General features: G+C 28.5%; 1 protein-coding gene and 1 long non-coding RNA gene across 2 annotated transcripts in view; one reads left to right on the top strand and one right to left on the bottom strand.

Moving 5' to 3' along the window:
• MnM (myomesin and myosin binding protein) overlaps positions 1-25,256 on the bottom strand; it is a 58,802-nt gene that overhangs the window by 6,699 nt on the left and 26,847 nt on the right. Inside the window, exons 3-8 of the mRNA XM_075374221.1 lie at positions 20,728-20,990; positions 14,184-14,406; positions 12,591-12,878; positions 10,643-10,770; positions 5,003-5,175; positions 4,063-4,559 (exon numbers count right to left, since the gene is read on the bottom strand). Coding sequence (XP_075230336.1) covers positions 4,063-4,559; positions 5,003-5,175; positions 10,643-10,770; positions 12,591-12,878; positions 14,184-14,406; positions 20,728-20,990 — 1,572 coding nt within the window. The remainder of the gene's footprint in view (positions 1-4,062; positions 4,560-5,002; positions 5,176-10,642; positions 10,771-12,590; positions 12,879-14,183; positions 14,407-20,727; positions 20,991-25,256) is intronic.
• Positions 1-25,256, top strand: part of LOC142329551 (uncharacterized) — a 49,063-nt gene that overhangs the window by 5,535 nt on the left and 18,272 nt on the right. The gene's annotated exons all lie outside the window — the stretch shown is intronic.

Here is a 25,256-nt window from a genome sequence, read left to right as displayed (position 1 = left end):
CAGAAGTTTTATGATTTTTTGTTTTGTTTTTTGGTCATGAAGGAGTGTGAGTAATGACCACATCAACAGCTGCGGTCATTAGCCCGGTGGAAGTTGGTATCATATGAAAAGATGCCATGCTTGACCAGGGTTTGAACCTGGGACAGATTACAGAAGTAATAGTAGGTTTATGTTTTAGTTCATCATAAGAGAAATCCAAAAAACCATGTTCCAGAACAATTTTGTTTTCTTAAAGGTTTTTGTGGAGAGCCCAAGAACACTGCTAATTTATTATTAATAATAATAATAATAATATTAGCACTATCAAATTCTTATTTAAAATCCTTATAATTAAAATTTATTTCACTTATTTTTATATTTATATAGTATAAGTTATTTTTGAGTTTTTAGTTCCTGATTCTTTAAAGTAACTTTATATAATTTATATACAGTCAAACTTTTAATTAAAAAAAAAAAGAAAATGGTTTTGTTTATAAAAAATCAGTTATTTTTATACATAACTGAATTTTTATGTAAATAAATTTGAACTTCTAATTTGTAATTGCTACATTTAGCAATTTGCATGTGTAGCACCAACTAATAGCAAGTTAAATGGCATGGGATTAAATATGTTAAACTTAGAACAATGCATCCACGAAGTATCTATCACAGATCAGTATGAACTATTATCAGTGATAATTATGGATGTAAGATGTATACATCTAATGTAATTCTTATATCCAAAATTGTAACACACACACACACACACACACATATATATATATATATATATGTTATAATTTTGTAATATATAGGTTAGAAAGGTGATCCCTGGGTTGGATGGCTTTGGGCAAGATGATAACTTTCTCCTCTTATAATGTTTAATTTTAGATTCATTGAGCTGTTCCAGAACATCTGGAACAGTTCAGTGATTATAATTCTGCATGTAAAAGGTTGAGAAATTAGAATAAATATTAAAGTTCAATCAAATCTACTAAACCAGCTTCTTAAGATCAGTCAAGTTGAACAATACTTATTGCAGTTGCCAGTTCCATGAGTAACTCCATACTGCTAATATTTAACATTGAATAGATGTATAGTAGTGCTTAAAGTAAACTAGATGCTAGAATATTTCTTCCTATCTGTCTTATATTGCTTGACCGTACCCATTCTCTGTATTAGAATAATCTGAGATTACATTCTCAGTTATTATAGTATTAAATAGAGATTATAAAATCATACTTTCATATTTTTATAGCATGTCTAGTGCATATTAAATAACAGATGTAATTCCTCGAAAAGATTCCAAAACTCTTTTTGCAACGTAGCTGTATTACACAAGAAATAACTTTAAAGGTATTGATTTAAAAAAATGTAAATGTTTATTTTAATACAATTTAAAGAAACTGGTTACTTTCCACTTTAAAGAAAGGATATGTTTGTCTACAGAAAAAAATAATCATAGTATATATTATTAGTTAGTAAAAGTAAAGTTGATCCTAGACTATTTATTTTGGATTTATATTAAGAATTTGCAGCTATTGGAACAAATAATATTGTTTTGGTGACATTTGATTTGACAGATTGCTTACAGCTAGATGGAAAGCTTCTTATTCAGCTAAAAAATACATAACACCACCAATGTGTCGCCAAAGCATATGCAAATTATTTTAAGGAAGACTAAACATTTTTTGCATTTATCTGCGAGTTAAATTTTATATTTTGGTATTATGGTTTTTTATTTTATGGTAGGTTTTGCAAATGTTAAAAAGGCCAAATGAAAAAAAAATCACCATTCCAATATCCAGCAAAACTTAACTTTTTATTTTTTTTTACAATTTAAATAATATCTGAACTATGCTTTAAAATCTTTATTTCTTCATCAAAAAGTCATACTTGAATCTTCAAGAGAATTTCATGGCTCCAAGCAAAAATTAACTTAACATATACTGATTTTGTTGACTTTTTGATGAAGAAATAAAGATTTTAAAGCATAGTTCAGATATTTATAAATTGTAAAAAATAATAATATATCATTAAGTTTATAATGAAATTTTTCTAATTAAAATAACATTTTATTAAAACTATCTCTAGATTAATTTGATGGCATTGTCCAAGAGTGCAGCATGTACAAAACAGAATGTCAGCTCATGTTATAGTCAATATTAATTTAATTCAACTTCAGCCGTTGAATGAATTACTGTAATTCATTGATAACTGTTATCAAAGTTGAGCAGAAACATCAAGTTTTATGAAAACATTTATATTTATGATATTTTATGTTATATTTTGAAATTTTTATCTCGTTATTTTAATTTCAAGTTGTTTAAATCCATGCCCTTTAGTTTTTAAGGTAAATATAGGATTTTTTTAATGTTTAAAATATTTACATATTTTTTATTTACGTTCTATTTACAACGTATGTGATTGTTGCTGTGGGGAACTCACACAGAAAAGAAATAAAAAAAAAACCATCAAATGAGATAAATTTATTAGTTTAAATTTTACTATGTTATTTTTATGGTTCATTTATTTTGAAATTTATTTACAGTGGATGGTATTTTTATAAACAGTTTCATTATATATATATATATAACTGGATGTTTTTATAACATTTTATTACATAGTAACACTGCTACTCATGTTTATTTACAATATACATAACTGAAATGCAATCGATTTTAAAAACAGGGTAACTCATATATTAATTAATTCTTACCAGTTTTTGTCTTATTCTCTTAAATTATAATCTCCCACAGTACACTGATGAACTCTAGAATACTTGAGTGACTCCTGCAATTTCTTGTCACAACATATTTGGTCTTTGATCAAAATTAATTGAAAATGTTTGTTGGAAACAATTTTTACGGTAAAATTTCTTAAATTTATAGGTTATTTCTGCTTTCTTCATATGTATAAATATTTACAACACATGTATGGATTTAGTTTTTATTTTGCAAGTGCACATATAAAAGTATTTGTGTTAAAGCAACATCATTAAAATAAAATTGGTAAACACCCATTCAGGGTACTAGAAATAAGAATCTAAAAAATTGTTAATGGTATAGATATATAGATGAACTGTTTTAAAAACTATCATCAAAGAACAATGTTTTGTTTTAAACATTGTTTTCAGAAAAAGTTTAAAAAAATATGTAATATGCATATAATATGTAAATTATAATATAATATGCTATAGAGCAATTGATGATGCGAGGGACTCACGAAAGTGCTCTCGCTTGAATTACTGAATAAGGTAGGTGTCATCCTATTTTTAATATTATTCTGTACTTGGGTTGATCAGATTAATATAATTTGTATAGTGCAGAGGAATATGATTCTCGAAAGGATTGATTTTATAAAGTTATTATGATTTTATAAATATATATATATATGATGAAAAAGGTGAACGTTTGAAAAATGCCAAGCCTATACTTTTGAGTAAGATACTGAGTGTAGTTACTAATACAACAAATGTTGCAATTTTTTTAAATGCATTTTTATGTTGTAGTTTATTTTAAAATAATATAAATTCATGTAAAGCAATGACAGCTACCAAGTTAATAATTTAATGGTTGCTTAAATAAAAAAAAATTTTTATTTATTTTAGAAATGACATACTGTACTTGAAGTAATATATTTAACCTATAAAAATATATTTTTATACCAAGAATGGTAAATTATTACCCAAAAAGCTATTGGGTAAATAAAATATTTACACCTACATTTTGATCGATCTCTTAACTGAATACTATGAATTACAAGCTACCTAATAATTCATGTGCGTGATGAACCACACATTATTTGTACGATATTATTACGCTCAGTTTTTAGTATATACTATTTATTTATAAATTTTATTAATATAAATTAAAATATAAATATAAATCGTACTAATATAAGTTCAAAAAGTTAAAAAAAATATGCCTCTGGGTCATGACTTTTTTGGATTTTGGCCCACAGCAAGTGTGTTAAAAAAAGTATTATAATGCAAAATTGATATTTTATTTAAAATTTTCTTTTATAAGAAATTTCTGTCATATCATATTATAATAATTTATTAATATTTATAATAAAGCTTACCTCTTTCTTCGGTAGTAGCTCTACTTTGAGGCAGCAGAACTAACATTAGTTCTGAACTACTATGGAGATCTTCAGTTTTGGCTCTCTTTTGCTGATTTTCTTCAGTCTTACCTTTATCAGTAATTTCAATTTTTTGCTTTATTTCCTCGTTTTCATCATTACTTTTTAATTCTTGTTTTCGTTTTGCTCTTCTTTTAGGTACTACAGGAGCGTCTTTTAGCTCTTTATTTAAATCGGTATTATATTCGGTTGATTTTTGTTCTGGTAAATAACCATTATCTTCATGCATAAGGGTATTTTTTGGGAATAATTGTTTTTCTTGTGATTTTCTTCTTATCATTTGCGGTTCTTGTTTCTTTTTAACCTTCTTATGTTCTCTTGATGGACTTCCACCAGGTGTTGTTTCTCGTTGTCTTTTATGAGGATCCAATAACCATTCTTCTATATCGGTTTCTTCAGATCCTCCTCTTTCACGTCTTTCTGGTGGTGTTAGTAAACTGTAAAAATTAAGCAAAAAAGTTTTTAAGTTTAATTATTGAATTATGTTATCTATTTAATGTTTTAAAAAAAATAATAATTGATAAAACATTACAAATAGAATTTTTGTAATTTAAAAAACAAGGAAAGGACTAGTTTAAAGTAAATTATAATTATGTAGTTTAAGAAAATCTTTTATAGAAATAAATTATAAAATATTGTTTTTACTTTTAGGAAAATTTAGAATTAATACTAAGTAACTAGCTCTGAGAATTAATTAATTGTTTTGACCAGTATCTTTTACTTTTTAAAGGCAGTTCACTGTGCAATTGATCTGATCTTTACTGAATCAGACTACATATTTTTTCATGATGAACTTCTGATTAAAGTTTTACTTAAAATAAAATTTAGTTATTTATGTATATTTTGTTTTTCTTTTTTCTATTACTTTTAATAAACTCACCCTCTATGCGGGTCAGGAATGAATAATATATCAGATTCTTCTCCAGGGTCACTGACCCCGTATGGATTTTCAGCTTTTACTCTAAATTTATATTCTGAGCCTTCTATAAGATCTCCAAGCTGTGTTGTTAATTGTCGACATGTTGCTGCCTTCAACCACATGTTCCATCCCAACTGAAATTAAAAAAAAAATTATATAATGTGAACGAAGGTTTTAATAATTTTTTTATTGTATATTACTTTCATGTTTTCTGAAACAATCATTTGCTGTGTGGAAGTGATTATGTGCATCATGATTCTTGTAGAAAGCAAGGAGGAAGTGCAAGAACTATATGTATGGAATACAGAAATTCAAAAGAATGGAATAATATTAAGTAGAAGGAAAAGCAAGATAAGGTTTCCCGATCAAAGTTTGAGAAAAGAGGGGCTCTTTAAAGTTAGAAGACGCTGGAAAGTAGTAAAAAGTTTTTTTTTAAGGAGTATGGTAAAGGAAATTAGAAGGAGAATCTGACAATCTGGTGGATTTTTTCAGATTGTGAGTAACCTGCTGTATAATAATAATGTCCCATAGAAATGCAGTTACTTTAAGTTATGATTTTTGATATATCTTGATTTTGACTGAAAAAATTATGATTTCTTACATGGAGAACCGGTAAAGGAAAAGGAAAAATATATGCTAAGGAAATGAAAATTTAAAACGTATGAATGATAAGACAAAGAAAGAAATATTGATGAGGATATTAAACTAGCTCTAAGAATGGAAAAGTTGAATAAGGTTGACTGGTTTGGACATGTAATTCTGAAGACAGTGAACGAAAGAGTAGCTGAAAATAAATTAGTTCAACTGGGAAAGAGAAGATGTTCAGGAAGAAGACAAATTAAAAAATGGCATAGAGAAAACCCAAAAGTATTTCAGGAATATTTGTAGAAGCAAGTGAAAGTTGTTTCTATAGATCAAATCAAACAGATAATTTGGTAAAACGGAAAGAATTACTATTTTTATAATGTATAATGAAGATTTTCTGCTTTTCAAGAAGAAACCCAAAGTTATTTTTAACAAGTTGTCTATATAGTGTATTGTTACTGTTTGTAGTTTGTATTTAGTAATGAAATTATTTTTTAATTTTTACTGGAGTACATATTTTGAAAAATTATGGAAAAAATGGTGTAAAAATGATTTAATAAATTTTTCAATTAAATTGAAATATTAATTAATACGAGGGTTGTCTGAAAAGTTTTGAGGCTAACGTAGAAAGACATTTTTTTCTGTCAAATATAGTTTTATTTTTCAACAGTCTCCTTTCAAGTCTATTTACTTTTTCCAGCGAATCTCTAACCCCTTTAACTCTTCCAAACAGTAGCTGGCGTCTTTCTCTGAAAAATAGGCGTTTACGTATGCGATAACCTCTTCACCGATGAAAATCTCTTTCCTCCAAGCGAAACTTTAAAGTTAGGAAACAAGAAAAAAATCGCTTGGGACCAGGATCTGGTGAACACGGTGAGTGGTTAACAAATTCAAAGTGCAACTCGTGAATTTTAGCCATGGCGTCGAAGTGTGAGCAGGCGCATTGTCCTGGAAAAGCACTTTCTTCCTCAAATGTGTTAGGTTTTCGTAATTTCTGTCTTCAGTTTGTTAAGTAATGATGCGAAATAATGCCCTTTTATTGTTTTACCTTTTTGAAGATAATCGATAAACAAAATTCCGTTACCATCCCAAAAAAAAAAAAAAACAGTCGCCATCACCTTCCCGGCCGACGGAACAGTCTTCGCCCTTTTCGGAGCAGGTTCGTCCTTTGCAGTCCACTGTTTTGACTGTTGTTTCGTCTAAGGAGTGTACTGGTGGTGGATCCACGTTTCATCTACAGTTATGAATCGACGCAAAAAATCTGACTCGTTTTACTTAAACTGCTCCGGCAGGGCCTTGGAAATGTTCATTCGAATGCGTTTTTGGTCTAAAGCGAGCAAACGCCGGCACCCAACTCGCGGATACCTTACGCATATCCAATTCTTCAGTTAATATATGACAAACACGTTCTTTCGATATGCCTATAGTCTCTGCTATTTCTGTAATCTTAATTCGTCGGTCGTCCAGTACCATTTGATGAACTTTTTCTATGATATCGGTGGTGGTTGCGGTTTTTGGCCGTCCCATACACTCATCATCGGCCAAGGTGGTACGACCATGTTTAAATTCAGCTGCCCATCTTTTCACGGTGGCAAATGATTGTGGACAGAGTCCCCGTAAACAGAATCCAACTCGATTTTAATTTGCGTAGGCTTATTGCCTTTCAAATTCAAGTATCTAATCACGGCCCGATGATTTTTTCCATTTTCACAAAAACACTCACAATGACTTACTCAGACGATTAGCAAACAACAACTGAGCGTCCAAAATGGCTGAAATTTTTGTAATGCCTTTCAATGCATGCGCGAATCCATTCCCTAACTTTTGTTTTTGTTTCAGACAAGCCTCGTACAGTGAAACCTGTTCAAAACAGAAAACAACGAGATCGAATTTTTTCCATTTTGGACAGGTTTCCGTTTTACTCATTCATAATAATGATGAACATACTATGTACTGTTTGTGGTAAATAATAATGTGTCACGCTAAGAATACGCGGCAACTTTCCTATAATCCTGTAATCCACTAGAAGTAGGCAGTATATAATTTGTTAAAATAATTCAAAATGTAGGCTTACTGGATATTTTTATTACGCAGTTAACGTTACACTAACTGACTACAAAAACACACTTTTTGAAAAGCACAGTACATATGATTAAATTAAATTTTTATCACGATTATTTGAGTGACTTCTACATGTCAACCGATGTTACCTGCTTTGTCTTTTCTTTAACAGTATGCTGTTCTAAAGAAATACCTGGTTTACACAAATAGTCCAAAAATCTCAGTACAGTTTTTTCTTGCGGCAAACTTCTAAGTTACTTAAGCGTTTTGAAGTGCATCGAAGTATGAGTTTATTTTGACGGTATCTTCAATATTAATTGTTGAATCACCACGTTTGGTACGGTTTTCTTCATTTTCGTCAGTAGGCGGTTCAATGTCATCATTATCTTCCCGTGGAATTGACAAAACTGCCTCAGTTCCAATGTTAGCCGTAATACTGGTAGCCAAGTAACTGTTAGAGTTTAAAAACGTAGCAGAGCCTGTTTCAAATTCATTAGTACTGCACAGATCTTTTAAAATTCTTATATTTTTCTCTGCTTCATCTAAGATTACAGTTGTTCATCGGGAAGCGATAAGAATTTAGTTTTTTTAAAACTTTTATTACAGTTTCCTCTTTTACATTCTTTACTACCGTGTGATCCAGTACTGAAACTGATTACGCGAGTTCGTTAGCACGTTTCGTACCGTTCGTTTTCATAATAATCAATTGCAACACCAGTCCTCTGTAGAGGGTTTTCATGGTGTAAATCACACCCTTATCCGATGATTGTGTGATGCTTGTAGTGGTAGGTGGAAACCAGATTAATATAACCTTAGAGAAATCTATATGAGGATGACAAGATCCATTATCAAGGAATAACACGGCGATTTTGAATTTTCATTTTGGAATTAAAATTGTTCAGCCATTCCTCCATTGTAGGAGAAGTTCTCCGAGCTTTTTTGTTAAAACGCCAAGTCACAGGGAGTTTATTAACATTAATGTGAGAAATACACCGTGGTCTTGCCGATTTACCGCTGACGAGCGGTTTTACAAGTTCCTCGGGCATGTTTGCACAAAGAAGGACAGTAAGACGTTCTTTTGACATTTTTCTCCTTTAAACGTTAGCGTTTTAGTCTGCAGAGTTCTAAAAGATATTTCCGTTTCATCAAAACTATTTTTTTGATCGTAGCCAGCCAGAATGATAAAAAGTTTTATCTCCCATCCCTCAATTAAAAACTTATCGACGTCGCTGGCTTCTTCACAAACTTCATTCCAAACGATGTTGTCTATTTTTAAAACTTTCAAGCCGTGCATTAGAAGTTTTAAAATCAGGTTTGTTTAATTTTTTAGTAAATAGTAAAGCTTGGCTTTGTAAAGTAGGACCAGAAATTAGCAAATGTTAGTTCTACTGCTAACAGACCATTCCCACAACATGTTGTTTATTTCTTCATATCCAGTAGTTTTCAGCTGTCTTTTCATATTTACAATACCTTTGAACCAATCGTCTGTGATTTTTCCAATTTTTAAAGTGTTTAGATCTGAGTTTTTCTGCACTTAAACTTATCCATTAACTTTAACTTTTTCGTTTAGTGTTAAAGCTGTGTTTTTACGAGACAGTTTGTTGAATTTTAAAACAAAATCAAATCTATAAAATTACGATAAACCGATACGTATACACAGTAAGGTACAGTAATAAGATACAGACACAATGCACAAGAATACAGTAAAGCACAAAACACATTAATTGTTACGCAGTAAAAAACTAAAACAAACTTTGGGAACTCGACATACATGACTAGTTTACAAGCAAGTAAATCCAACTGCATAAAAAAAGAGTAGAAAATTGCCACTCAGTAAACAGTGACATTATTTTTGTAGAATATCTATGGCGCCAATATAGCTAGCTGCTCTCTGCTTGCGTCATTAACCACTAATTCTCGTAGACTTTCATAGCGTCCTTATAGCTTTCTTTCTTTTTCCTGTTTAGCCTCCGGCAATTACCGTTCAGATAATACTTCAGAGGATGAATGAGCATGATATGTATGAGTGTAGTCCTGTACAGTCTCAGTTCGACCATTCCTGAGATGTGTGATTAGTTGAAATCCAACCACCAAAGAACACCGGTATCCACGATCTAGTATTCAAATCCGTGTAAAAATAACCGACTTTACTAGGACTTGAACGCTGGAACTCTCGACTTCCAAATCAGCTGATTTAGAAAGATGGGTTCACAACTAGACCAACCCGGTAGATAGCGTTCTTGCTGCTGTCATTTTTAATCACCTAAAAATTCTGATAAAATAAACAATTTTCCTTCCTTAATATCCACAGTTCATACAGTATATATTCCGTATTATTCAGGGTGCCTAACTTTCCGTTTCCGTGCTATGGAGGTCTGTAATAAACAGGATGATTACATTGATTTTTTCACTTTTTTATCAGGAACAATATTATTTTTCAAAATGGGAAGGTATCCATCTTGTTCAGGGTCCGTTTTGAACAGATTTCGCTGTATTATTAATTTAAATAATGGAATGTCTCTTCAAATGTTTGGTGAATAACAAAAATATAACAAGGTACTAGGGAGGGATTTAGGTTTGCTACAGTGCTAAAAACCTGACTTGCTTGTTGTGTTTAGAGAAAATATATTAATTTGTTTAACTTAGGTTAAAGAAGATTGTATAGTTAAAAAGAAATGAATATAATGTCTATAAGTTAAAAAATTGAAATTTAATTATCTATTATTAGTGTATTATAAAAAATTAGTTTTACTATTCTATAAATTAGTTGAGCCTAAGTTTAAATGACTTTTCAACTATTGCATAAGTTTGGAAATATTATTCAATCACTTCAAAATATGAAGTGTGAATTAAGCCTTATTAAGACCTTTCTTATTATTTTAAAGACCATTTTTTTATAGTTAAATAACTTTTTTTTGTTATTATATATGTATCCATTACTTAATTGTTTTTTACCCTATAATATTCAACAATATAATTGCCAATCTTGCATCCACCATCATCCTCAGGTGCAGTCCATGATAATGTAACTGATCTACCTAATGTCATAACTACTTTGGCTTTACCAGGTGATTGTGGTCGATCTGAAAAATAAAACAAATTTTTGAATCGGTTTTGTTTGTTTGAAAGATGACAATGCTTTATTATATATCCTAATAAACAATCAATCAGTCTTCATTTTTTATTTGTACATGATTCTTTTCATGTTTTTAATTCTGGTCCAATCTTAAAGCAAACAAATTTTTTCTACCTATTTCCTGTATATGTCAATAATGTATTAACTATTTAAGCTAGGACTAGTTGAATGGAAAGCCAGCGTGGTGACCAATTTTTAATGAAGTTCTGACAGAATAATAAGACATCTTAGTAATTGTTGCCTTTTTTTATAGAGTATTATTAAAAAAATAAAGGTTTTGCTTAATGAATATTTATTCTGACATTTTAATTTAAAATGAAATTTGTGCATTTCTAATCAGATTATGATAATTATGGAGATTAAAATTAGCTTCTGTTTTGAAAAAGAAATCTTCTGGATGAATACGTAGGATCAGAATTTAAAAAAAAATTAAATCTAGTTAGTTTATATCACATCTCTACATCATTCAGTTTACAACATTTTTGATTTAGAAATTTATGATTATTCTCTTAAGGGAATAGACATTATATGTCAATTTTTACAATTATCTGTACAAAAATGGTGGTTATGTAGTTTTTAAATGCAGTAATATGGTATTTACACAGCATCTCATGAAGGTTTCCTTAGTTGAGCCATGATCTTTTTGAGTTATGAAGCTCATTTTCACATCTCTGGAACAGAAATAAACCAAGATTTTGCTATTTATAACATATTTACCTGTAGAAACTTTACCAACAGTAATTTTGTAGAAATACTGTTTGATGACTAGTTTCAAACTTTGGAATTGTAATCTCACAATTTTTTTGAGAAAAATGATTTTTTCATGAGTTCTGTTTTTGAGAATTCGTGAATATGAATTCCACTTTTTATAAGTAGATGTTGTTTCACTGTTGAAAACAAAAGATTAATTTTTTTTTTTTAATTTGTCTATTTATTTCCATTAAGTTGGTGTCCTTGTGTGTCCAAATGGCAAAACCTTTTATCTATTCATAATATTCCCTGAATGTCCCATTTTAAATCATAACAATTTTATGTAGCTGGTTGATCATTTAACATTATAATATGTGCTTTTTATTTGGTAATATTATATCAAACATAAAAATATTAAAAATAGATTGAATTTAGTTGATGAAATCAAGGCTGCTACTCAGCGAGAAATCACAGTGATATCACTAAAGATGATTCTGTGAATAATGAGGAATTCCAGAAGTAACCTAAATAAATCCATGATTATAAGATAGATAATATCTAGATGATGCAGTTTTTAAGACGAAATAAATCATTCAAAATAGCATTTTATTAATTACTCTATAGAATGACAAATTAAAAGTCTGAATATGATATTACTTCTGTCATTAAAAAATTCATAGGTCATTTTTATAAATCCTGTTAGAATTTTTTTTCTCACCTATATTCTTCCCAGTTATAAATATGAGTCAAGTAAAGTTAGCTTGTTAAAATGGTTTGAAAGATTTATAAAATTTAATGTCTGATTATATTTCAATTTTTTTCTCTGTTTTTATGTTTTCATCATAAAATTCATTAAATAGCAATTCTTCATTGTATAATCAATTATTTTTTTATATTGTGTCAGTTGCATTGCTAAATAAGTTTAAGGACTGAAATACTTTTAATTTATATTTGTTGAAAACCTAAATTTGCTTAAAAATGTTTATTTTCTTAAGGATGGATTATTTTATAGATAAATTGTTTATTTAAATTAAAATAATTTATAATGAGGTATAGAAAAAAAAAATTTAACAGTACCTGTAACAGTAACCAAAAACGATGCCACATCTTCACCTAGTTTGTTAATAGCTCGCACTTGATATTCACCACGATCAGATCTTCTTGCTTCATCCATACGTAATGTTGCATGTCTGTCAGTGTATGCCATTTCATAACGACCACTGTTTGTTAATGGTTCTCCATTATGTAACCAACTGACACTTGGTACAGGTCTTCCAGCTATTGTTACTTTTAAACGCACTACTTCATCTTTTTCGAATAACAGTCCTTCTTCATATTGACGTGGTAATCGTATGCTAGGAGGAGCTTTATTTAAAAAAAAAGATAAATAAGATGTACAGAAATATATTAGTTTAATTACTTACTATGTATCACAGTAATTTGTTTCTGAAAAGTTAAGTAATTAACAAAATATTAAAATATAATTTTTAATTTTTTAAACTACTTAAAAGGTATTAATTTATAAAATTAATACTGTACTTGACAATAGAAAACTTATCATTCTTCATATAGACCATACATTTTGTGTTTTTATTTTTGAAAAATTTCTGTACATGTTTTATAACAAACTACCAACATTTTGAATAGCCTTTAGCTTATAAAAAACTATAATTTTTAATACTACTAATTGCAGATAAATAAATAACAAATATTAAATTAAACATCTACTCAGATGTATTCATCAGTAGCGCTATGTTAAACTGCATTCCATAAATTGTATTATTGGCAATTTTCCATTGGAAGTGGTTCCAGCTGAAATTTGTTCTTGTAGCTTTATTGAAATCAAATAGTAGGCAGACTATTAAAGGAGAATGTTCTCAGATTTGGAAGAGTTATGAAATTGCCATCAGTAGATCTAGGTGGAAAGGGAAATGATCCTCTGGTTACCAAAAGAGAAAGATTCAGTCTGTTCAGAAGTCAAAGTTCATTGATCTTATCTTTCATACAGATTTCATTTAAGATTTTAATGAAGATTAATGGTTGCTGGAATTCATTAAGTTATTAATGCTTCTAATTTTAAATGCTATGTTACTGGGAATTTATAAAACTCCTTGCTGCTGAAGTACTTTGGGTAAATCATTATTGTAAATAAAAAATTAGAGATATTCTCAATTCTGTTTAATTCTAAATCTCTGCAAAAATAAAAATGGGTATACAATTTTAAAACAATCATTTTAGTAAAACATTAATTAATTAATTAAAGTAAACAAATTAATTAATTAAAGTGCCTATCTGAAAAGTACAGGTCAAAAAATTCAGTTTATTAAAACCTTTTATTTTTCTCTTTAAATAATTAATTTTGTGGACATTTCTTCAGAAGGTCAAAAATTTATTTACAATCAAAAGGTCAATATGAATTATTTTAATTTTTCTAAAATTTTAATTGAGAATTTAAAATAATTGTTTTTTTGTGTGTAACTTGTAGATGCAAGTTAAACAAAAAATGATCAGATCTCTTCATTGAGAAAAATTTCATCTGAAATTTAAACCTTTTTTCTCATTTAAATTTTTTAATCATTTATTTTGTTACTATTGATAACAGTAATATACTAAATTATTTACTTTTACAATTATTGTGTAATTCTACTATATATCTGCATATAAATTTACCTTCCATTTTTAATGTTGCTTTAGTAACAGCATGACCAACTCTATTTGTAGCAGTACACTTAATTTCACCTTCATCACTAAGTGCAGTTTGGTGAATAATTAGTGTACTAGTATTATTCTCAGTTATAATACGATGTCTTCTTCCGCTAAATATTTCTAATCCATCTTTATACCACGCTACTGTTGGTGTCGGTGTTCCTCTCAGTTCAACTGTTAACTCTGCCTGTTAAAAAATATATTGATGAAGTAGAAAATTAAGCGCACAGCAAAATACATAAAGAAAAAAAAGTTAGTGTTATTTATTTTGATTATATTTTAATATAATATTTTTTAAGTTGCATAAAGTACTAAGATCATTAGCTGATTACATATTGTAAGTTTAAAATATTTGGGTTAATTTATTATGAATTTTCTATTCCTGGAAATCAAACACAGAACCTTTGAATTATAGACAAACATGCTACTACCTATAACACTGAGGTGCTGTTAAAAAAAGTGTTGTTTGTAATAAGCTTTAAAATAAATATAACAGTTTCTCTTTTTAATCCATGAATGCATGTACAAAATTTTTTAAAGCAGAAGAAAGCCATAGTCGTAATTCAGATGTAATATTCAGATAAGCCACTAAGCAGTAGTATATTTAATACCTTCTATTTAATAACTATTTTAATATTAGAACATGTAATATGTTTGCATTGGTGCAGTTAAGAACACAAATAAAAAAAAAGTTGAAGATACTGTTTGTTTCTAAATCATATTTTATAAAATGAGTGTCACATTTCATTTGTTATAAACTATTTTCACAAACTGTACATTACCTCTAGATTAGTTGTGAATATTACTGATAGTACATTTAAAAAAAATTTTTAACTTGTTATGAATAAAAACAATAGAAAAGACATGCGGTTTATTACAAAATGTGGAATTTATGACCTTATTTTCCTTATTTTTTAATTAACAATTTTCTGTTAAAACTTAACACTAAAGGCAAAATTTATGAGAATAATTTTTTTACTTGGCAGAGTCACGTAATAATGTTAGCATCGGTGTCATTGACCTGATAGCTTTTTATATCTTTTATTACATCATAATATTTCAGTTCTTAAGATTAATGAAAAATGATTTAATCTTTTTTTGTTAATTTTATTATTATAGTTATGTATAATTTTTTTATTTTGGACTTTTAAAGGATGTCTTTTCTTTTCTTTTTATTCCTTGAATTTTCATTTATTTTTCTCTTTTTGAAATAAATTATATTGATCAAATTTTAATGTTTGAGATTGACTGAATAAAATTTTATCTTACATGTGAGCAAGTGTTGGTATTTATCTATTTTCTTTGTTATTTTGTATTTTCCATGCCAATGTTTGATTTATTAGTGGATGGTAGATGAGTATAAATTTTATTTTATATTTTTGTCTCAGCAAAGGATTGGATTTATTATCTGGTTGTTTATGCCTCCCAAGAGACAAAAGGAATTAATCGTATTATACCATAACTTTTGGTTTAGTTCGCCTTATCAGTGGTATCTAGTCTCTACATAGCAAATGATTATATTGATGACAATTAAATCAAACTTTGAAAACACGTATATGCATACTTAAAATATAATAGTAACTGTAATGATTCTATTGTGATCTCAGATATATGACCTTATTTCTTGGATTTTTATTTATTTTTCACTTCTTGGAATAAATTATATCCAACAATTTATTACTATTTATTCAATTTTTGATTCCTCCAATTATAGGATTTGTCACATGTTTATTTGTTTGTATTCATACATTATTATTCTACATTTTCTTTTTCTAGTTTAGTAGAAGTACTCATCAGACAATTCCCCATTATGGAATTATTCATTGAATTCCTGTTAGTTTTGCCTTAATGTCAGTTTTGAATTGATTGAGTGTCTGAACTCTTAAACATATTTGCAGAAGACTTTAATATGCTATTATTTGTAGCTTAATAATTGCTTTTTTTGTGAGATTCTGTAACATGGTTCTTTCACTTTCATATCTTACAATTCTAGGCTGAGACTACTTACAATATGAACAAAGTGAATGTTCAGCAAAACATATTCTTCACTCCATTAGCCAGGGGTATCCTGTGTCAAAATGTTTTATAGTACTTCATTTTATAGGCTTTCATATGAATCTTATTGACTTGTTGCAACCATTGACAGGATTGTACTGTTGTTTCTACAATAATGTTAATATGACTTTGTCAAGAAATATTAATGTCGATTGGTTTTTGGTAGTGAAACAGTTTCTTACTTTAGTATTTGAAACTTCATTGATCAATTTTAAGTCAGAGTACATTCCAAATCTTCTTATGTTCCTCAATTGCTCTTCATCAAAAACCTTGTTTTATTATTATGCACCTTAACAATAAAATTTCATTTTTATTAATCCATCTCTTAATTGGTCTGACTGACTTTAATCACTTTTTTAAAATTTCCAATAAAGCCCTAATCCATCATGCTTTTGTAAAGATTGCCCCGTTAACTCTACTTATTGATATAATGTGTTGCTTAATCTTCCATCTTCTGTTATTTCAGTGTTTAGTACTTGATAATTCTCATTTTCAAATCTTTACTTTTTCTCTGCAATTTCTCTCACAGCTATTTCTTTTTCATCAGCAAAATTTTACTATTTTTCTCTATCTTTATTTGTTTTCTCCACTTTCTTATTGTTTTATCCCCATCACCAAGCCAGTCTTGTTCTTGTCTTTCATTTTACCTTACTAATCCAATTTCAATAGCAAACGGCCAGTCTATTTAACCTGGGTACAATTCCCTTTAATATATTTGTAGATCCTATTTGTTGTAGTCATCCCATCAATGAATAAAAGAGGTGACAGTATGTCTAAGCCTAACACCAGCTTTAGGTCAAGATTTTACGAAGGATTGATAATATTTTTTTTTTATTTCCGCTGTTCTTTTCAATGAATGACTGGGTAATCTTAATCTCATTCTTTTGTTATCACTTTTAATCCTTATTGTTGTTCACACATTCTGTCTGGGAGTTAAGATTTTTTTTATATCAGTAGATGTGACAATTGAGTTATGATCTTACTCTCTTGGCTAATATAGCTAGTTTAACTGTACTGAAGGTAAAGTATAATAGTCACTTTAAAACAAGTTACTCTATTTATTATGCCTCAAAGCATTAATTATTAAAATTATTTAATTAAAATTTATTTAATTATGCCTCAAGGGGACATTTTAGAATAAATTTTTTTCACCAAAAAAAAAATCTTAACTTTTTATATTAGAATTGGAAAAAAAATTATTGCTATCCCTCCCTACGCCCTAAACTGTTTTCTATAAGTAAATTTTTATGTACATATATATGTATATTGGCCTGATTGAAGCTTACTAACTCTGGGCTCTGTAAACCAATATTTTCAAACTTTGTAGGAAGATACTGCCGTAGGGGGGGGGGGGATTTGTTATATTAAATTTTTGTAAAAATTGGAAAAAAGGGGAGTTCTAGCCAAAATAAAATGTAAAACTTTTAGTGGAGCAGTTTATAAAAAAAAATTTCGGTACTTACATATTAACACCACTGTCCGCAGCTACAGCTTTATTTAAAAACAAAGTAGTCAATCGGATTTTGGTGGAAAATGAACAGTCTCTTTATTAATTATAATAAATGGTTATTTATATTTATTTATTTTATAAATATAATTTAACCAAACATAACCTACGCTCGCTAACCTTGACTAATTAACACTGTAATTTTTTGAGTATTTATTTAATAAATTCAGTAATTATTTATTTATTAAAAATAAATAAATATTAATAACCATTTATTAAAATTAATAAAGAGACTGTTTTGAATCTATGTTAAACTCTATATCGGCCCATTTTCCACCAAAATCCGATTGACTACTTTGTTTTTAAAAAAAGCTGTAGCTGCGATGACGTTAATACATAAGTACCAATTTTTCTTACAAAAATTGAAGCCCTTTTTATCAAGAAAAAAAGTGTCAATTTTTTTTAATATTCACCCATCCCCAAAAAATGACTTTTTTGGCTATTCTTCCTTTTCTGAAGGAAGAATAGCCAAAAAAGATTTTTACATGAATATTTTCTGCATCAGCGAGCCTTTAAATGATTATAACAAATTTTCTCTCATTCTATTGTTGTTGTAGTGATGAAAAATTATTTTTTGAATTTTAAAAGCTCAGTGTATAATATCCATTGCTTCAAAATGTGATGCTATTGAAATTTCATTATCTTCAAATGTCTAGTATATTTACAATTAAAAATCTGGCGAAAATTTTCACCTCCGTTTTAAAAAACACATTGAATTTATTTAAAATTATGACTGTATCTTTTATTTTTTCAATATTTTTTAAAGATTTTTTTCTAAAATTTAGTATTGCCACTTAGGGGCAATTTTTTTTTAACATTAATTTTACTCAGTTACTGTCTCTGGAGTAAGGAAGCCTCAGAAATCAAGATTTTTTTGCAATTCTAAATCATCAATGCCTTAATTTTTTTTATGCTATTAAATAAAAATATAAATTAAAAAATATTACTAGTTTTGTAATTTACTAATATTTAAAGGAGATTCTTTTCAATAATTATTATTATTTTTATTCAGTTTTACAAAATAATGTATAATGTCTAGTTTAGAACATTAAAAAGGTTCTCTAGGAAAGTCGTAAAATAATTTGCCAGTTTTTTTTTTATATCACAACTAGATCAAAATAGTATTTCCAAGTCTTCTCTGTTTAAAACTGCGTAGTTACTGTTAAGTTGATGGTAACCTTTCACCGTTAATGGAAGAGTATTCGGTGACTTCTTTGTTTTAAAAACATATTGCTCTTCCTCCAGTTTTGTTCTATTTGCAAGCAGATACAGCTAAAATAAGGATTTTTTTTAATTTGAAAAAATAATTTTCTTATTATTTTTAGTCATAATGAGATCTAATCATCTTCAAAGTATTTTTAAATTCAAGTTTCCTTTTAAATTTTCTTCATAATTGATTTTGGTCATTTGCAAAAAAAATTAGAAAAAACCCGCAAGCATTGTAAATTAATCCAGGTAAATGAAAATTCATCTAATTCTTCTTCACTTAATTTTTCACTTGTAACTTTTTTCACAAATGTAACTTCAATTATTATTAAATATTATTTTCATTTCATTATCATCTTTTAATTTTCAAGATGCTAATTCTTGAGAGATTCCAGATGTTGTAAACTCAATGTATCTTAAACGATGGAAAATTCTCTGCAATGACATGACTGAGAATTGTATTTGTAACAATAATGAAGTTTATATATTTACTAAATATTACTCTTTTGAATCAATATCTATAATAATTTCTTGTTTTTCCCCCTTTTTTTGTTGAAATATTCTTTTTGCCATCAAACTGCATATGGCATAATATTTTTTCAAACAAATTTAAATAATTTTATAATAATTATTTTATTATATTTCCAAAAAAAAAAAAAAAAATAATTTTATTATTTATGTTTGTTATTTTCTAAAGTTACTATGCAACTATATGTACAGCACTCGATTACAGTTACTGAAGCTGATATTTTTGGCTTACTGTGCTTAGAACTGTCATTTTTATTTGTACCACAAGTTTCATTAGAATTTATTATTGAAATATTTTATTAAAATTTTAATATCTTGAGTCATTCATGTAATCTTAACAAACTTTAAATTATGTTTAAAATTATTTAAACAAGTAAAAAGATATATATTTATGTTAAGAGGAATATTTTATGTCATTCTGAATATTTATATTTAAATTCAAGTCCTTTTTATGAAGGATTCTTTATCATGAATAGTAGTATATATTTTTCAGACGTGAATGAATATATATGATAAACTTTACACATTTTAAAACTAAAAACACTGGTCGTAATGGCTAATGCAGAAAATGGTTGCTGATTTATTATGGGCACCAAAATAGTACTATTCTCCTGGTGTTTTGCCAATGGTGTTGAGGGTCAAGAGGGGCCCAGCCCATATGTGATTTTTCTTTTATTTTTTTACTTTTATGTATTTGTTAATTTATGTCTTTAAATATGTACTGATATACAAACATTTAAAAAATTATGAATACTAACTTTGTCTTCTTTAAAAGGCTTCTGGTCTGTCTGACGTCTGTTTCTACCTGTTTTTTTTTCACATTTTACACTAATCATATTTATTTAATTAAAATGTTATATTTTATGATTTTATTTTGGTAAGAATTTATTTTTTTTTAAATTACTGAAATAAATTATACACATCTGTAAAGGTAAATTTAGTTCAATTTATCATTAATGTTTTTTTTTTCATGGAGCAGTTATAAATAGATGCGGTTGATTTAAAAAAATAATTTTACTATTAATCCAAAATGTAAATAAAAACTGATAGTACTTATATATTTTTTTCACAACATAAATAATGATGACCTATCAAAAATTATCATTAAAATTATTATCTTTATTAAGATTATTATTTCTATTAAATTGAAACAATTTCTTAACAATAATTAATTATTTTAGTAATTTTTTAATCCACAGTTGAATGCATTACCTTCTCATTTTCAAGGGCCACAGTGTCACTCAACTCCTTTGTAAAATGTGGAGCTGATGCAGCAGTCCTTTGAAGGGTTACCGTCAACAATTCAGATAATTCACCCGGTTCTGACATGCCATTTGCATTTTTTGCACTGACTCTGAATTGGTACCTCCATCCTGGTTCCAATCCAGATAGTGTGAGCTCTGGTAAACGTACCAAAGTTGGAGAGGCACGTACCCAATGCGGTGAACCTGTTCTTCTATGTTCAACAAGGTAACCTAGTAAAATATAAATAAATAATGTTCTAAAAAATTATTTAATTGTAAATTATAATGTGGTAGTTTGTGGGAACATTTTTTTATTGTTTTCATCTTAAAAGAAACTACCTTTGTATGTCCAAAAACACCTTTCTAGACATACAATGGAAGTTTTATCTCTAGTGCTTGAAATTCATATAGACTCTTGTCCAAAAAGACTGATAGATTACAGTTGAGATTATAGCTGAAAAATTACAAGTAAATGTCAGTACACTATACAGCATTATCACCAACAAACTCAAGTACCATAAAACAAGCACAAGATAGATTCCAAGAGAGTTGACAGATCACCATTTAGAAACAAGACTTTGCATATGGGCAGAGCTAAAGTAATGGTTTCAGCAGGAAGATGATGCTTTTTTGCACATTATACTAACCTGTGATGAGACATGGATTCACCATTATGAACTGAAATTAAAAAGACAAAGTATGGAGTGAAAGCATAAGGGTTCACCTGTCAAGAAAAAATTCTGAACTCAACAACCATCAATAGTAAAAACACAATGACAAACGTTTGGGATGCAAAAGGGCCAGTCTTTGTCAATTTTGTAGAAGATCAGTAAACAAACAGTACATATTACTGTGACATGGTTATCGACAAAATAAAGCCAACAGTGTTGGAAAAAATCCTGTAATTCAGCATTTCCTTCAAAACTAATTTGTAGTTTTTATGTAGTTTTTAATTTCTTTTACCTCTGTTATATTGTATTGACCTTAGTTTTTTACATTTATTAATTTAATTTAACTTTTTTTTTTTTAATACTTTACTAGCAATTAATTCTTTACATATGTGTTTTATGTCGATTTTTTAAATCTAATCCTTCATTTTTTATTTTAAAGTTTCGTTATTAGTGAAATTAATTTACTTAGGTTAAGGTAAGATATTTAATTTACAATACTGTATAAATCCATACATATTCTGATACACATAAAATCAATGAGCTGAAATTGATATGATTAAAATCATTAAAAATAAGATAAATCATATCAAATAAGATTTGATATGAGCTGAATTGATATGATTAAATCAATGAAATTGTTTAAGATAGTGTTTTATTTTATGATAAAAATTAATGTCAATGTATTATAGTCATAACATAAATCCATCGTGGAAGAAATCAATCATTTGTCAGCATGTGCCTTTTTGTAGTAATGTATTTAGTGATAAAGAGAATATATTTTTTAAAACAGGTTTTTTTTTAAGTATTTGGGGTACTGTCATAAAAAGTGTTAAGTCATACTAAAAAGTAAAGACCAAGGTATTTTTTGAGTTGGACCACAGAATATTAAAAGCATAAATAAGAATGATGGATAATTTAAAACATTCAAGTGATAGTTCAGAGTTAGATATAATAGAAATTGATGAGGTAAGGTGGAAACATGAACAAAATTTTTGGTCAGGATTTTTTTGTTATAGACTAATTGTAATCAATAAGGAATTAGGATGAAGGGTTTATTGTTACAACCAACATAGAGAGATTTGAGATTAGAGAGAGATTTGTTTTTGTCAGGACTGATTCAAAGGATTAGAAAATAGTACAAGTTTATACCTCTTCTGGTAAAGAGATAAGGAAATAGAAAGGATATATGAAAAAATAGATGATTTAAGTGAATATGTAGAAAGAGATAACTGTTTAATACTAATGGGATGCTGGAATGCCATAGTAGGAGAAGTTCAAGAAAGAAAAACTAGTAGGCTTTCACAATTTTTTCTGATTGTAAAGTAGCAGTTATGAACTTTTTCAAAAATCGTAATATAAGGTACACTTTAATGAGACTAGGAAACACAGAATGTTATCAGATTGATTATATTACAGCCACACAAAGATTTTGAAATAAAATTATGGACAATAAATCATACCCAGTAGCAGATACTGATTCTGGTCACTGAATAGTTGTGATGCAGTGTAGATGCAAGCTTAAGATAGTTAAGAAAAATACAAAAGTAAGCTTGCTTGAAAATAAGTGGATAAATTTAAGAAAGGAAATAATAATTACAGCTAAATTCCAGATAAAATCTTAGCTGGAAAGGTAATAGTATGACTAAAAAACTGAATAACAATATTTATATTTTTTTAAAACTTAATAAAAATAAATTTTTTTGAATAACAATATTAAAAAAAGAATGATATTTCAACATTTTTTGAATAACAATATATTTTTTTTATTTTAAGGGGATCAATGAAAGAAGTATAAAAATTTGAATGATGATGAAGACAGGAAACTACCTAGGTCTTTAAAATAAAATTATTAGAAGGTACAGATTAACAAAAGAAAACTGGTTATTACAGTATGGACAAGATTACTGGAAAGGTAGATGTAACATAATGGAAAAAATAAGAGAAAATCTTTGGGGAAATGAAGTAAAAATTTGTTAGTGTCATTGCTGTAGATGTAAAACTATTATTTGGAAGAAAAAAAGAGCCAACAGGTTGTAGGAATATGTAGAACTATGCAGTTAAAAATTTTTCAGAATAGTTTCTGGATGAATAAAAAGAAACTAATGATGAAATCATAGGACTGTGTTTTGAGATAAGAGAGATAGAGCTCTAAAAGACATAAACAGAAATTAAATAGTAAGGATAGATGACACATATATTTTTTTTTAAATGTATAATTGTCTACATACCAAAGAAAGTAGAAGCAGGTAGGTGTGAGAACTATCATGATAGTTCTATAGATAAGTAATATAGATAAGTAATTCTACAGCTACTAAAGAACTGATGCTACTGATCCTAGGTTTCTATAAAGAAAAATCTTTACTCATTTCCATAAGAAAATTATGTATAGACGTATCCATCTGAATTATAAACTCTTCAGTTTGATTCTCACTCGATGATCAGTTTTGGAATAAGTTACCAATTTGTTTTTTTCTATCTAAAAAGAATTTAATTTTGAAGCAAAGTTATAAATGTAATTCGTACAGGTAGTACATAAACTTCAGGGGTACAATGCTGCCGGAATACCATTCCAATACTGTTTTTTGGGAGAAATAAAAATGTCATTTCATATAAAATTTATTTTAAATTAAAGTCTGGCTTATGATTTATTTTAACACCAAGTATTCATTGTATATTTCATTATTTTTTTTTTTAGTTTTATCATATATACAAGGTGCGACAATAAAGTAATGAGACTGATGTGAAAAAAAATGTTGCTTACCGTTTTAGTCATGTTTAGTGTTGTCTCCTTCAAAGTAGTTCCCCTCTGATTGCACACACTTATTCCAGCGCTTCTGCCATTGATGGTAACATTTCTGGAATTCATCTTCTGTAATATCCTCCAAGACCCTCATCACAGCTTTTTAGACATCTTGTGTTGTTTGAAAATGGTGTCCCTTGACCGCCATTTTGACTCTTGGAAATAGAAAAAATTCGCACGGAGCAATATCTGGTGAATAAGGTGGCTGCGGTAGTTCTGAAATTTGTTTTGAGGTTAAAAATTGCTTTACTGACAGAGCAGTATGGGATGGCGCATTATCGTGATGCAGAATCCAATTATCAGCAACGTTGGTATGGACACGAAGAACTCGTTTACAAAGTCTTTCTAAAATTTCTTTGTGGAAATATTGGTTAACTGATTGTCTAGAAGGCACCCATCCAAGGGAATTGTTCTTTATGAACAATTCCCTTGGAATCGAAGAAGCACACAAGCATGCGTTTCACTTTTGACTTTGACATGCAAGCTTTTTTTGGTCTGGGTGATCCCTGGCGTTTTGTCTCTGGATCGTATTGAAAAAACCAACCTTCATCACCAGTGATAACACGGCTCAACAGTGATTTCCGTTTGCTCTAACAGATCGGCTGCCACATTTTTCCATGTTTCTCGCTGTTGTTGTATGAGATTTTTGGGGACCATTTTTGCACAAATCTTTCTCATACCAAGATCTTCAGTTAATATTAGACGAACTGTTTCTCGATTGATGTTGAGTTCTTCTGCAATCATTTTCACGGATAAAATTCGATCAGATCGTACGATTTCACGCACCCTGGTCAAGTTGACATCTGTTCGTGAGGTTGATGGTCGTCCACTGTGGTCTTCATCTTCAACATTCGTTCTACCTTTACTAAAAATTTTATGCCACCGAAAAACTTGAGCTCTTGACATAACCTCCTCTCCAAAAGCCTTCTGAAGCTTACCATAAGTTGTCGTCACGTTTTCACCCGATTTAATGCAGAAAGAAAGTTGCGCAATATTTTGCGGTTTCATTTCTGTGACAAGAGACAC

Source organism: Lycorma delicatula, chromosome 8, assembly GCF_047948215.1.
Source record: "Lycorma delicatula isolate Av1 chromosome 8, ASM4794821v1, whole genome shotgun sequence".
Taxonomy (NCBI): domain Eukaryota; kingdom Metazoa; phylum Arthropoda; class Insecta; order Hemiptera; family Fulgoridae; genus Lycorma; species Lycorma delicatula.
Note: the sequence above shows the minus strand (reverse complement) of the source record. Positions and strands in the feature narration are given on the sequence as shown.